This window comes from Botryllus schlosseri, chromosome 2 (assembly GCF_051294905.1).
Source record: "Botryllus schlosseri isolate E-star chromosome 2, Bs_hap1, whole genome shotgun sequence".
Lineage (NCBI taxonomy): Eukaryota > Metazoa > Chordata > Ascidiacea > Stolidobranchia > Styelidae > Botryllus > Botryllus schlosseri.
In genome coordinates this window covers 27,195,321-27,208,915 of record NC_137237.1, presented here as the reverse complement: position 1 = coordinate 27,208,915, position 13,595 = coordinate 27,195,321, and the positions used below count along the sequence as shown (strand labels likewise).

The 13,595-nt window shown below is 39.3% G+C and overlaps 2 protein-coding genes and 1 long non-coding RNA gene across 6 annotated transcripts in view; 2 read left to right on the top strand and 1 right to left on the bottom strand.

The window, feature by feature from the left end:
* LOC145457428 (uncharacterized) overlaps positions 1 to 13,595 on the top strand; it is a 502,676-nt gene that overhangs the window by 253,596 nt on the left and 235,485 nt on the right. The gene's annotated exons all lie outside the window — the stretch shown is intronic.
* LOC145457052 (uncharacterized) overlaps positions 1 to 13,595 on the bottom strand; it is a 66,186-nt gene that overhangs the window by 26,546 nt on the left and 26,045 nt on the right. For 3 of the 4 annotated variants that reach the window (XM_080335234.1, XM_080335211.1, XM_080335219.1), the window contains 9 exons: positions 9,209 to 9,252; positions 8,549 to 8,572; positions 8,243 to 8,342; positions 6,508 to 6,588; positions 3,675 to 3,735; positions 2,508 to 2,600; positions 1,554 to 1,683; positions 1,219 to 1,367; positions 975 to 1,156 (listed from right to left, as the gene is read on the bottom strand). In XM_080335234.1, coding sequence (XP_080191360.1) covers positions 975 to 1,156; positions 1,219 to 1,367; positions 1,554 to 1,683; positions 2,508 to 2,600; positions 3,675 to 3,735; positions 6,508 to 6,588; positions 8,243 to 8,342; positions 8,549 to 8,572; positions 9,209 to 9,252 — 864 coding nt within the window. The remainder of the gene's footprint in view (positions 1 to 974; positions 1,157 to 1,218; positions 1,368 to 1,553; positions 1,684 to 2,507; positions 2,601 to 3,674; positions 3,736 to 6,507; positions 6,589 to 8,242; positions 8,343 to 8,548; positions 8,573 to 9,208; positions 9,253 to 13,595) is intronic. The other variant, XM_080335227.1, reaches the window with a different exon arrangement.
* On the top strand, positions 4,136 to 5,387 carry LOC145457482 (uncharacterized). The gene is made up of 3 exons (XR_013920892.1): positions 4,136 to 4,572; positions 4,652 to 4,687; positions 4,742 to 5,387. It is a non-coding gene; the product is annotated as an uncharacterized LOC145457482 (long non-coding RNA).

The following is a 13,595-nucleotide window of genomic DNA, read 5'->3' as shown; positions in this document are numbered from 1 at the left end:
CTACTGACGTGTTGTCTCATAATTGTGAATATAGCTCGACTCAATTCTGTGAATTGTAGGTATTACTAGGTAATACTAAAATCAAGACTTCGAGTGACGATAAATCGCGACATGTGCTAAGAAAAATATCAGGTCAAACAAATATTCCAAGAAATATTCTACTCTGCGGTCATATAGAAAGATCTACGAAAAATGTGGCTGGCCCCTTGCTACGAAAACGTATCGGAACAGATATCTTAGTCATCAACATCCCAAATTTTGCGGTCAGGCTACCAAACTTTGGTTGGCCTTGCAACTTCACAATGAATTATCCGGGTATTTTTTTGATATGACTAATTTCGTGAATTACCTCGCGGGCCACTGGTTGGCCGCCTCTGATATAGGCTAATAGTCATTATTGCATGTTCAATATCGCATCATGACTTCAACCCCGTATGAAAATAATTCCTTAAACAACCTAGTTGTGTGCAGCATAAATCCGACGCCATGGTGCACCTGGGTGGGACTTAGCAGATTTTGGACTGACCCAGAATGGGGCTGAGGATCCATGCATTGCTAACCATATTCTTGCAGCATTGACGTTTCATTTCCTTCCAACGAAAACAACGATAAAATTCCTTCAATTTACTTTGTGCATATTCAGTTTTGTGAACGAAAATCATACTAATTCCAGCGATCGCGACTAGAAGTCGGGTGGGATTACAAATGTCCTTCAATAAAACAGGGTCAGAGTCGGATTGGGAAACTTACCGATTATACTATCGGAGGTAACTGTCATCAATAGTGAAAATAGTGGCTGCGCAGTAGAATTCACGTGGTATTCTAGTCATAGCATATCTTACTATATTTTGTATGGATCCAATTAGCAGATGACTAACTAATTGGATTGCCCAATTTCCAACGGCTGAGAACGCAATAGTATTTCACACCACATTGCCGCCTTTATGTGGCGACACCACTGTGTCTATTCAAACCTCATGACAGCATGCAGTCGATGTATCGTTATCAGAACCATTGTAAACACGGATTGCTCTGATCCGACGATTAATAGCGCGCCTAGCATTGAACAGGCGGTGCTTGTTCTCCATTCGACATCGACGTCGCAGTATATGCCTTCGAACACCGCGGCCTTGATGCATATGGAAATCGTGTATACCTGAGTATTTACCAGATACACTAGTACAGTAAATGCATATAGTAGGTATACACGTATCCTACCCCAACAAGCAAATCAGCAACGGATAAACTCATAATGAGTAGTCTGTTGATGGTGGTATGCGATGAAGTGACAATTCCATTAGGGCTCTCCAACAGGCCATGTAAATTTGATCCAACTACTGATGTACATCCAAAAATGGCAGTAACACCTGCAAAGTAAGCAGAGTAGAGTAGAGCAGAGTATAGCATGAACATCATCTACGTAAGATTTGGAATCTGTAAAATATTTTTGTCCCGAGCGATTCAAACCTGGTAAACCCGACATATCGAGCCTCATTGAAATCCTATCCCAGTCCGAATACCTCGAGCCCGGTCGATTTTTCGAAGTGACTTACTGAATGTCCACACCAGAACTAGGACTCCTGTGCTTTTAATCATCGACTTCTCGTCAGAAAATGCACTTTCAATGCATCCCGGCTGACATTCATCAGACCCAGATGAGCAATCCTTGTACCCGTCGCATACCTAAATATTTGATGAGAGAATAACCAATAATCACATTTTTCGCATACAACGTTTTGCATATCCACATCCTGGGAATGGGTGCATGGGAAAGATTAAAAAAACGTTTCGCCCCCTCCTCATTGAGTAAACCACTTTTATAGAATCACTTTCATCACTTAAATAACACATTGTCAGTTGAGGAAATATCTCTGAAATACTCCTTTTTATCTTGATTTACGAAATAATTCCCCTCCGAGCTCCCTTCCTCAATTTCGGGTTTTGGGGTGCGGCCGTCGTGGCGTTTAAACGGGCAACAAATTTAGCAATGACACCTCCTGCTACACATTTACCTTCCTCAAACGATGAATGTGTATATAAACTCTAACATGACAGGTTATGTCAGATTAGCCGTTAATACCATTAAACAGACAAATTCAAAGAACATCGAGGATTGATCCGATTTTCACCAGCGCGTATGGTGCAAATCAGGTTTGCGACAGTTTCTGGTATAACACCAATTAGAACAGATGTAAACGAACCAAGTAGTCTACAGCAAACATTATGATGGTACATATCCCATGGATTACGATTACCAATTTTCGCAGAAGTAATGCGTCCTTATCTCGCGAACAGGAATTATGTTTGTAGCTTCATTTTTGACATAGTTCATCAGAAGCATCGATATTAAACGCCTACTGTTCGATTTAAATGTAGTCCCATTCAGGTTTAGACAGTCGACGAACTAACGCTCTACATGACAGGTCACCGAAGGTTTTGTGTCATCATAGTAAGTGTAATTTATCTCTACAAAAGGCCATTTTCCTATTTTAATATGCAATTCTTACACTGTCTTCAGAAATAACCTTTTCGTCGTCGCAATGAAAATAGAAGCATGGGCATCCAACTTCGCACCATTCTGAAATGTTGCACTTGGTATCCTGCAATGTATTGCAAATGCATTATTGGCCACATCTTACAATTAAAATCATGGTCATTACTAACGCTGGGCTATCTCGAATACATATATCAGTCTAGTTCTATAGTTTCCTTAGACATGCAAGTTTGTGCAAGTCGTATTCACTGGGATTAATCAATTGTTATATGGATAAAATGATTTCATATATCCTCTAGTATAATGGTTCCCAGTGGGGGGCGTGAAAGCTCGGAAGTGGGGCGCGAAGAAACAATCAACTGAAAAAAAAATTCGCGCTTTGCGCGATTTACCTCCAATTCACGCGTGTTTCTCTATATAAACACCGAATTTCATATTTTGTAATTCTCTCATCAACAGTTATAACCTTCCATGCCATCAAAAATCTGTTGGAGTTGCTAGTATCCCGGTTGGATTTTGTGATATCACGATGAGGGGGGCACGAAATGTTTCACTATCATAAAGGAGGCGTGTCTAAAAAAGGTTGGGAACCACTGCTCTAGTAGGTTGTAGTAAGTACACCGGCAGAAATGGCTGTGAGATGTCCACGGCTTAGTCGAAATGGATCTCTGAAAGATGCCTCGTCCGCCTTCCATTTTTAGGTATTTTTGTAGGGCCTTTCTCATCATATTTCTCATTTCTCAAATTTCTTTACACATTTTTCCATTTTATTACTATACTCGTCGATAACGGCAGAAGTCTGATTGGTTGAATTCACTAAGTCGTTTCGACTCCTGCCATTCTTTTTATCGCATCGCAATTCTTGAAGTCTTGCATTTTGCTCCACAATTCAAAAATACTCATACTCATAAACAATTCTGCCATCGTCAACAGTTTTACTCGTTAGCAGGGTCTACTTCATAATCGCAGTGCGTTACCAAGTATCCTATGTAAAAACACTGCGAGCTGTGAGCACCGAGTAGCTAACAGATCATTTAGTGGGCATATTCAGGCAATTACAGAAAGATACTCACGGACTTGATTCCGCATTTAAACAAACGATGTTATGTTTTGGCCTACTTACTATGTGTAACATTTACGATGATGATGGTCTGTTGCATAACTATACGAAATGATTTACCTTAGCACTGCATTCTCGAATCGACTTAACGTCTCGATAAGGCACCTTGGTACAGTTGTATCTGCAAATGATATAACTTACATAAAATTGGTCACGTTTTATCTTGCCGTGTGAAACGAACAATTGAGCGAAACACCCATGTCCCACATTTGGAAGTGCTAATGTAAAAGTTTAAGTAGTTATCGACGATATTCAGGTAACAGGAATACATGCCGCGGTATTGTCGCGAAATTCCATACAATTACAAATATAAATTGAGTTCTTAATAATATAGGCTACGTCCTGAGAATTGCTTGAACTCCGCGGTCGGACTATTACGACGGCAATCAAATTTTAAAAGGCAAGACTACAGTAAGATAATAACTTATCGATATCATAGTCAAACATATTAGGAAAAATGTTTAATCAAGTTGCTGCGGTGATCAGATATTTATTAGTTATTATTATTACTATTAGTTCACTGTCATTGCGCGTGGTAGGTCTGTGTTTCATTTAAAAGTGTTGGAGTCTACTATTATTCAGTTGAGCAAACCTATTTTATGCAGACAGAAAGATTTCCTCTATAACCTATAACTTTCTCATTAGTGCGTGTTGTTCCGTGCGTGTAATTGTTTATTCACAAATTGTGCTGCTACTATAGTACCGTATGTCCGTATACTTCGTAGTTTGTTATTGTTGCCATTGATACAATGCGAATTTCATGGTCTGTGATTTTGATTGTTGCGTCATACTTTGCCTTTTTGGTTTTGCTTTTAAATCTGTTTAAATCCCATCAGTGTGCCGATAACTCTTGAAAAGAGGCACCCGAAAAGTCTTCGAGTTTAATAAATATACTGCTACAATGGATGTTGTATTGAAAGCTATATTCAAGTTCTGTACCACGAACCAGCTATAAAAGGTAAATCGGGAAATCCGAATGAACTATGCTGCAATAGACTGTCCTATTTTCAAAATGATAATATGTAACCTGTTTTCAGGAACTACAACGTCCGGTTGTGTGACGCTCATAAAGGGTTGGTATTTTATTTTATTCGAAATTATAAATGGTTAAGCAAGCTATTTTATAGACCGACAGAGTTGGGAGAGATACCATTCCGACGGCTAACATTACTTTTTTGTGACAAACATAGCAAATTATCGAAACAGTGAGGGAAGAAAAGCACTGACATATCCAAGTATACCATGATCCATTGCAGCTATTCGTAACACCGAAGCTTTCGAACCCACCGGAAAACGTATATAGGCTCATAATGATGATAGCTAACAGTGATTGAACATTTTGATCAAAATTCTACATCTTATGTTTTTCCTGTAATTGTACTCACAACTTGATTCAGAGATTATGATTAGACTAGATCATGATTAGACTTCGCCATCTAAGCCGCGTGAGCAGTGTCTTATAAAAGCCTAAACTTGGACCGTGGTACAGCTCGGTACATTTGGAAGAACGATAAAAAAAACTATAGAGCTATTGTAAATGATAATTGTAGTAAAGAAAAACATGAAAACCACAACTAATAATAAAACTGGTGTCATCTGGAGGATGATGACCGTAAAATGTTACATACAGAAAGAGGGACCCGGACATCTCACTATACTCTTAATAGTAAATGAAATTAGCTGTTGCGAAGATGTGAATAATTTGTTTACAAGTGATTCCTAGTCACATCAACCACATAGTTCAACTGGGTTTCGGGTTTACATGTTAGTTTAGGAATAGGTATAATCTAATGTCTAATCTTAAATGCAGAAAAATAAATTTCATCAAAATTTAACCCTAACCGAAAAACGATTGCATTTTTAATAGTTGCTATTTCGTGCTCACCTAACCACTAAATTCGATTTGTTTGACATTACATGCGACAGTAACGGCTATAAAACAGTTAACCGATGTTGTATGGGCCGATTTATAGTGTCTAATTACAGAATGGAAAAAGTTCTTAATGTTGAATTGAAAATCATTCACTAAGCCAAGTGGGGTCAAAACCAGGTATAGCATGGTCAAAACCAGGTATAGCAATCACTTGCTTTCAAACGCAATCATTCGTAATATTAATTTTAAATATTCCTGGCGCGACTTTATCTACAAATAAATGGGAAAGCCATATAAAAGATGGCTTCAAGGGTGACCCACCTGACATTTTTTATTCATTAATCGCCGTGGTGAAATCCAAGTATAGTTTTTATCCATTTTTTCGAGATCAATTTTCAAACTTATCGAAAATCATTCCACAGCGAAGTAATATTTGAAACCTAGTTGGTCTAAATTACTTTATCCAAACACGCTTTTTTCATTACAAAATCAGGAAAAGAAACAAAGAAATGATAAATTGCGCTTAGCGCCCCATAAAATATAAAGTGGTTTCCGAAAATGGAGTCAAAAATACTATTGTATAGTGCCATTATCACTATTTTATAGCTCAACCGGTTTATTCATTTACCATGCAACACCAATTAGTACCATGATTCCACAGTCAACAACAACACCAATATATATATATATATATATATATATTATGATAAAATTTCTGTTTGGCAGTGACGTATTGTGAGGTTCATAAATAGGAATGCAGACTTATTAACTCCACTTCTAATGCGTCGAGCTACACTATTGCAGGTAGGTACATAAAGTTGAGAACTGCTCTGCAGTACACAGAGGCTGACCGTCACAAATTTACAAATCATACCACACACCTTCGATGCGGGAAGTTATTAACCCGTATCAAATTGCTTTATTTGACCAATAATCTTGGATTGTATCGGTTGTCCAGCCAATGTAATCATTGATCCAGTGTTAATGGTAGTCAGATGGTTCCATTATAGGCGTACTTACGCAATCAAGCAATCTTTATAACCGTAATTCCACGTCTCGCAAGATGACCACCGATCAGAAGAATTGGAACTGGATGTCGGTCTGAACAAAGGGGAAGGTATGACAGTTTGCATCATTTTCAGTGATACCCGGAATGAAATTTCTTATAGATATTGATAGCAGAAACCCAACTTAGCCTAACGGAAACTTGAAACTGTCATTTAATAACGGGATGTTTCCTATTTTCGTGCATAATTGAACTTGAATGAGTTTAAATCTCCCATGATAGCGATATTAGGTGTATGCAAACATGGATGTCCCCGAAAATCCACATAACAAAAATGGGTATAAACTGTTGGCAGTACTACCGACATTCCTGCAACCGCATGCCGTTCATATAATATAATGGGGAGGGAATAGTTTACTATAGAGTAGGGGTGGGCAGGCCAGTTTCACGCACTAGTCGCATATCGAAAATCTTAACTTTGAAAGAGCCACAACACAAAAAATCAATAATATGATTTTATCACGTCACAATGAAATGTAGGCTATCGAATGAAGTTTATTATCGTATGGTGAAACGGTGCGCCTCCACCTGGACTGCAAGTTTGAAATCAGGCTGATATGACAACAAGCAGTGGGGAGCAGTTCCTTCAAGTGCTGATGATAATTTAAGGAATATTTCAGCGCGCTAATGTTATTGCTCGGGCCAAGTTTTTGGTGTCTAGTTTCGTAACAACGTTTCAAATTACTGTTGTATTTTCATGTTCATTCTTTCTTTTCTTGTAATTATCGCTCGACGATATTTTCTTGGCCACACTCAGCACTTATTGCTAGTCTTTACAATACGAATGACCGTCTTCACCATTGCTAGCCCGGAAATGATTGTGACCTGCGCTGGCGTGATTTCTTATCAAGCTTATTGTTGAACACAATGATTTATCATTGATTGAGACCAGGCACCATTGTCGCGGGTGAAACGTTTATATGAACATGATTCAAGTGTTCAATTGTAAAGGTCTAACCCTGTAGTGCCTCTCGCCACTAAAATTTACAAGTCTTGCGCACACCATAAGAAGAGAAACAACACACAAAAAAATACGCATACTGGTAAAAGGCGACAGAATGCATGAATTGATTAATAATCCGGGTAAACCTCTCTAGTAAAATGGCGAAACGCATGTACACATTGTGCAATCGTTAAAGAGCCGCAATCAAAAGCTGAAAGAACCGCATGCGGATCGCGAGCCGCAGTTTGCCCACCCACGACTGACGTACTCAAATCCGAATCGAGCTCAAATGTTCAACATTCGAATCTGGCGATGAGAGTGATGTTTTGTACTATCGAAATTATTCTCCTCTTATCACTTTTGTATCAACGAGAATTATCGTTTCAACACTTTCTTTCCGTTCCAGCAAGGGACAGCTGCAGCCTCGCCTGATGTCCGTATCAATTCTTTAAAAACATACAGAGCAAGGTATAACAAGCGCTGGAAACGACATTTCTATGAAGTATAGGGATTGACCTTCGGCGTTCTGTCAAAGTTTCATTTCAGAGTTTAGTTACCAAATTGAAGGTATTTTGAAAACAAGTTCGACTTACATTACTTATACTTCGCGATCGCATAAATGGAACACAATTGACACTCAACATTACTGTTATGGCTTCATAACAAATGACACTCAGATACTTGACTCGAGGCTCGAATCAATCATTTATACTCAATTCGGCGTCGTTCTATGGAAGATTACTCACAGATACGCCTTAGGAAGCTGCTTGCAATGAATGTCGTCACTGACGCAATTAGCAATTGTTGGGTCTTCATGCTCGTATTCGCATGCGATGAATGGTCCATCTGTTAACGAATATTAAGTGACTTTCAACGAATTTTCATCAGGTCGAATTAGCTATAATTACCCAATATTCGTGCCTAGCCTACCCTTTAAGTAAGCAGAGCCTCGCTTACGTTGATGTAATCGTTTGGTCTTTCATTTACAATAAGAATCAATTTAGAAACAAAATTTACCCTACTAAAAATTTTCAAAATTTTGTCATGCTCACCAATCTTGCACAATGCCCCTGGCTCTGAATGGAAGAAAATTTCATAAAATAAATTGCACATTGAACTGATACTGCACTGTGTAGTGTATCGACGTGAAATTTTGGGTTATGATTTTAATAGTCCACACCCTATTTACAGTTGATTGAATGGCTAGGCGCACTAACTTGATTATATTTCTTTAGTTTAAGGTATATATATATATAAAATGAACAGCTTATGTAGGCTATGCATTGACATGTCAGAGCTCTGTGCGGAGTGCTTCTGTTTGATACTGTAGAAATAGCAAGTTGAAAGAGGTTCTGACTAAAGCACACTGTGAATACTGTGTCTCTCGAGCATATGTCTAACTGAGGTACAAATTCGAAAGCATGCTAGTGGAAGCGTCATATCATACTATAACCTCAATACCACAGAATCCCTTAAGATGAACAAAATACCCAACGACACTGACAGGTAAAATAATAATCGATGGAGAATAACGGAGAGATGGTAATGATAGATGATAAACATAAGAAATAACCAGCCGCAGAAAAATAATATTGCAAATATATGGTCATATAATTATCAGCAGATGAGTTAATTTCAAGTCCGCATCGAGGTTAGTAACGCTCTTCTCGTCGTATAGTCAGACCATGTGACCTTGGAAAAGGTTTACTTACGCTTTACGCAGTGCTTTGCATTCTCAACTTGACCATTGGTTGTTCTGTGAATGAAAGTATTGTTCGTTTCTCGACTGATTAATCATTTTCAAACGCAAACAATCTATAGTATTGTTCGCAAGTGTCGGGATCAAGTTACTACCTTCGAGTCACAAGTCAAAGTTTTGAATCAAGTCCAGTCACGAGTCAGGCCACGCTAATTTTCAAAATGAATTGACGCAAGTCAAACCATCCGAATTCGAGTCAACAAACATTTTCATTTTAAGCAGTTTAATTTGCTGATGCGTATTCATAATTTCAGATTAGGATTAACCACGCCAAGCTATAGCCAATCTTGATGCTATGCAATTTATGAACTACCAATTCGAGGTGAGTCATCGCGGCGATTTATGTAAATCGATATCGATGATCCATTTATGATTGATTGAAATGCTATATAACCGCTATAAGAACAATGCCAAAGTTATATTTGTTCAGAGGAAAAATAATGTTTGTGTGTGTAGGAGATATTTGCTAACCAATTCGGCCGAAATTACAGAAAATGGACCAACTTATGCAACGGACTGAACGTATTTACGCATCATTGTAATAATATTGTAATGCCGGTCATGTCCATACCAGTCAAGGTGAATGCCGCATCTATATGTTTTTGAAGTTGTTGTGATGGAACTGATTAATGATCATGTCGAATACGCAGGCCTAGTGAAATCCAGTAACTAAAGCAGTGGTTCTCAAACTGGGGGGCGCCACCTTGGGGTCGGGCGTGGAAGCATCTGAAGGGGGCGCGAAGTCGCCTGACAGAAATAAACTTGACATGAGTTTAATCTTGCTGAAACTTCCAAGTATCAACCCCGGCGATAATCCTAATGATATTGAGATTTTAAATGTCACATTAACGTCGTACTATCCTTACACCGATGCTACATTGTGATTGATACCGGACCTTGTACCTTTCAGAGAAGATATATCTTAATGAGGATTGGCTGCATGGTGAATTAATGTATGCATTATCTTTTATTGTCTGTTCGTCAAACTTCTGTGATCAGTGGAGAAATAGAGAAATAAGATATTTGCCTATAAGTTCGTGTCATGTGTCATGTATAATATGCATTTTGAATCTAACAAGCATGGATTTGAATCGAAGTGGCTTAGAACATCGAAGAAGCCCTTTCTGGCATGCTCAATGCTCATGTAGTACCGAATTTGTAGAATGCTCCGTCCGGATATCATATTTGACAGGTCTCTTAACAGGGATAACCTCCCATGCAATTAAACTATACGTTGGGATTGCAACCTTCTGGCTTCTCTTTTTAATATTTTCGATATGACAATAAGGGGGCGCAACATTTTTCACTATCGTCAAGGGGGGGGGGTGTCTACAAAAATTGAGAACCACTGAACTAAAGGATCAGTATTGATCACGTCGATTACTAAGAAGAATATCACATGACTTACCAATTTTGTCATTCTAAAAACATGACTATCGTAAGTCTCCTACATCGAAGGTTAGTTAAAACGAAAGTTTTAAATATCATAAATGCTATGGGCAGTGTTGGGATGACTCGAGTCATGACTTGACTCGAGTCAGACTCGAGTCACCTTTTTCGTGTGACTTGACTTGACTCGAGTCACTTTGCAAAAATGACTTGACTTGACTTGACTCGGCGCATCAGAAATGTGGATTGACTCGTGACTCGGAGCAAAATTCACGAGTCAATTTCAAGTCATTAAGTAAACTGTGTCGATTAAATAACCATATCTTGTTTATGTTTTGTTTGTTCGCGATACGCCGGTGTCACTTGTGAAAGCAACCAGTCATTCGCTGATTGTACGTTTCACTGATTCTCCATTGTCACATCACAAATAATTTGACCGCTAACGATACAATCACAGCTTACGTTATCGTAGTAGCAATAGATTAATCCAGGGCTGGTCAACCTTTTCAGCCAAAGGGCCACATTCGATCGACGAAATATTGCGCGGGCCACTAGCCGCGCGAAGCGCGAAATTTTTTCGACATCCATAGCTCAATAATAGTCACTTGACTATATTGCAGGCCTGCAGTATATCGCTGGGCTCAGTTTGCCAGGACTAGACTATTCAGCGCCTGAACATATCAATTTCGAAAGCTTCGACCAACATGCGTCAATCGTTTTGTGCCTAGGTTTCATAGTCGACGGTCTTTCTGCGAGCGCAAACGCTAGGTCGCATGACACTTTGTCTCGTAATCGAGAATATAGTTAGACTCAATCTGATACATTAAGCGTTCTTTCATCTTCACAAAGGGGTAACAATATTAAAAGCAAGAAATCGAGTGACAAAATGTTGCGCGAAGCGTGTAGAAAATATTTACTTTTGATATATTTATCGCAAATTATTCTGCTTTATTGTAGTGTACGAAGATCTACCAAAGTGTGACTGGCTCATGGAAATGCCAATGCGTCGTAACTGATATTTTAGTCATAACATCTCAAGTGTTGCTTCCAGACTAATCAAATTTTTGGTTGGCATTGCAAGTTCACAATCCGTGCAATTCATTTTTATAACATTACCAATTTCGGAAATTACCTCGCGGGCCACTCAAAACCTTCTCGCGGGCCACATGTGGCCCGCGGGCCACGGGTTGGCCGACCCTGGATTAATCTAATAGCAACGTGTATCCTTGTTTCTAAGACGGCTCAGAGCTTACATTGCGGATGTGCTCACCTTTACCAACCATCTTGTTTGATATATAACGAACGAATATAGTTTACGCGTTTATATTCTCACGGATGTGTATTTGGGCGGTGTATTGTACCACATCAATTTCTTCAACTTCTCGAGGATTCGTATTCGATACTCAATATTGGCCGATAAAATCAGACTGTAGATGTAACTATAAAATTATTCGCATATTTTATTAGCAGCTCTACGTTTGCGTGAGTGCTGCAACATCGTTTCGCATGTATATTTATCTTTATATTCGTTATTTGATTCAAGATAAATGGCCAATTCATCTGTCCTTAATCTAGTTAGCAAAATATAATGACTTTGCATCATCAATCATACTTCGAAATTTCAATTTGACTTGAATCGTGACTTGACTCGTGACTTGACTTGACTTGACTCGACTTGACTCGAGTCACCTCCAAAAAACGATTGACTTGACTTGACTCGAGTCACCTTTGAAAATCGATTGACTTGACTTGACTCGAGTCAAAATGTGCAATGACTCGAGATGACTCGTGACTCGAAGGTAGTGACTTGATCCCAACACTGGCTATGGGTTACAATTGGTCCGTGGACATATGAGAATGCGAGACTTCGGCATGCGACAATTTGGCATGCGACACATGAGCATGTGGGTAAAATTACGGGTTAGGGGTAGGTTAGGGTTGGATTTATGGTTGGGCTTTAGGTTAGGTTAGGCTAGGTTAGGTTGGGTTGGGTTAGGCCAGGGGTCACCAACACGCGGCCCGCGGGCCGCATGTGGCCCTCTAGGTCATATTTTGCGGCCCGCGATAGGATTTATGATTTTGGAACAACGAAAAGTGAAGCAGTTTGAGATGCTGAAATTTATTTCAGCTTTAAAATATAGTTGTTTCAAAGTATGCCCATTGCCCACCAACATCACTATATTCCTCAATAAATGCAATGGCTTCGGCGATGGCAACAACATGCCATCTAGGGAGAATCAGATGATATGAATGGGCATGGGCAGAGTGCCTTACGTGCAATGACCAAGACACTGCCAAGACACTTACAGAACGGATTACGGATTCCCCACAAGACTTTCAGCTAGTACCGTGTCACGGTAACCCTAATATCGATTCCGCAGTCGCTGAAAAGCGTTGAAGATCATGATATGTCCATTGTTGTATTTGTATTTCTTTATTAAACTATTACTTCCTTTGTGGTAACTACGCCCGTCGTCCATGAACTAGGGCTGTTCAAAAAAAACTTTTTCTTTAGATTTCATTGAACAGCATTGTACTGACGAAAGCTTTGAAAGCGTGGCTGCTAGAGAGTGTGTGGTCTATTTTGTCTCCATATTACATTTTTGCGGTCCACGGACTGCACGAAATTCGAAAAGTGGCCCGCGACCCGTTTTGAGGTGGCGACCCCTGGGTTAGGCTATGTTTCGGGTTAGGGTAAGTTTTTGGGTTATACAGTCACATGCTGAAGTGATGCATGCTGATGTGTTCCATGCTGAACTGTCGTTTTCCATTGTGTCGCATGCCCATATGTCGGGCAACCGTTACAGTTATAGTAAACAGAAACAATAGTGCGATATTGAGCTCAAAGCTAAACCAACTTAAGCCATAACTGTGGACCCGGACCAAACCCCACAGTTTCCTTGCAAGAAACATAAGTAAAGTCACTCTTTAAAACAGTGTAACGAAATTTT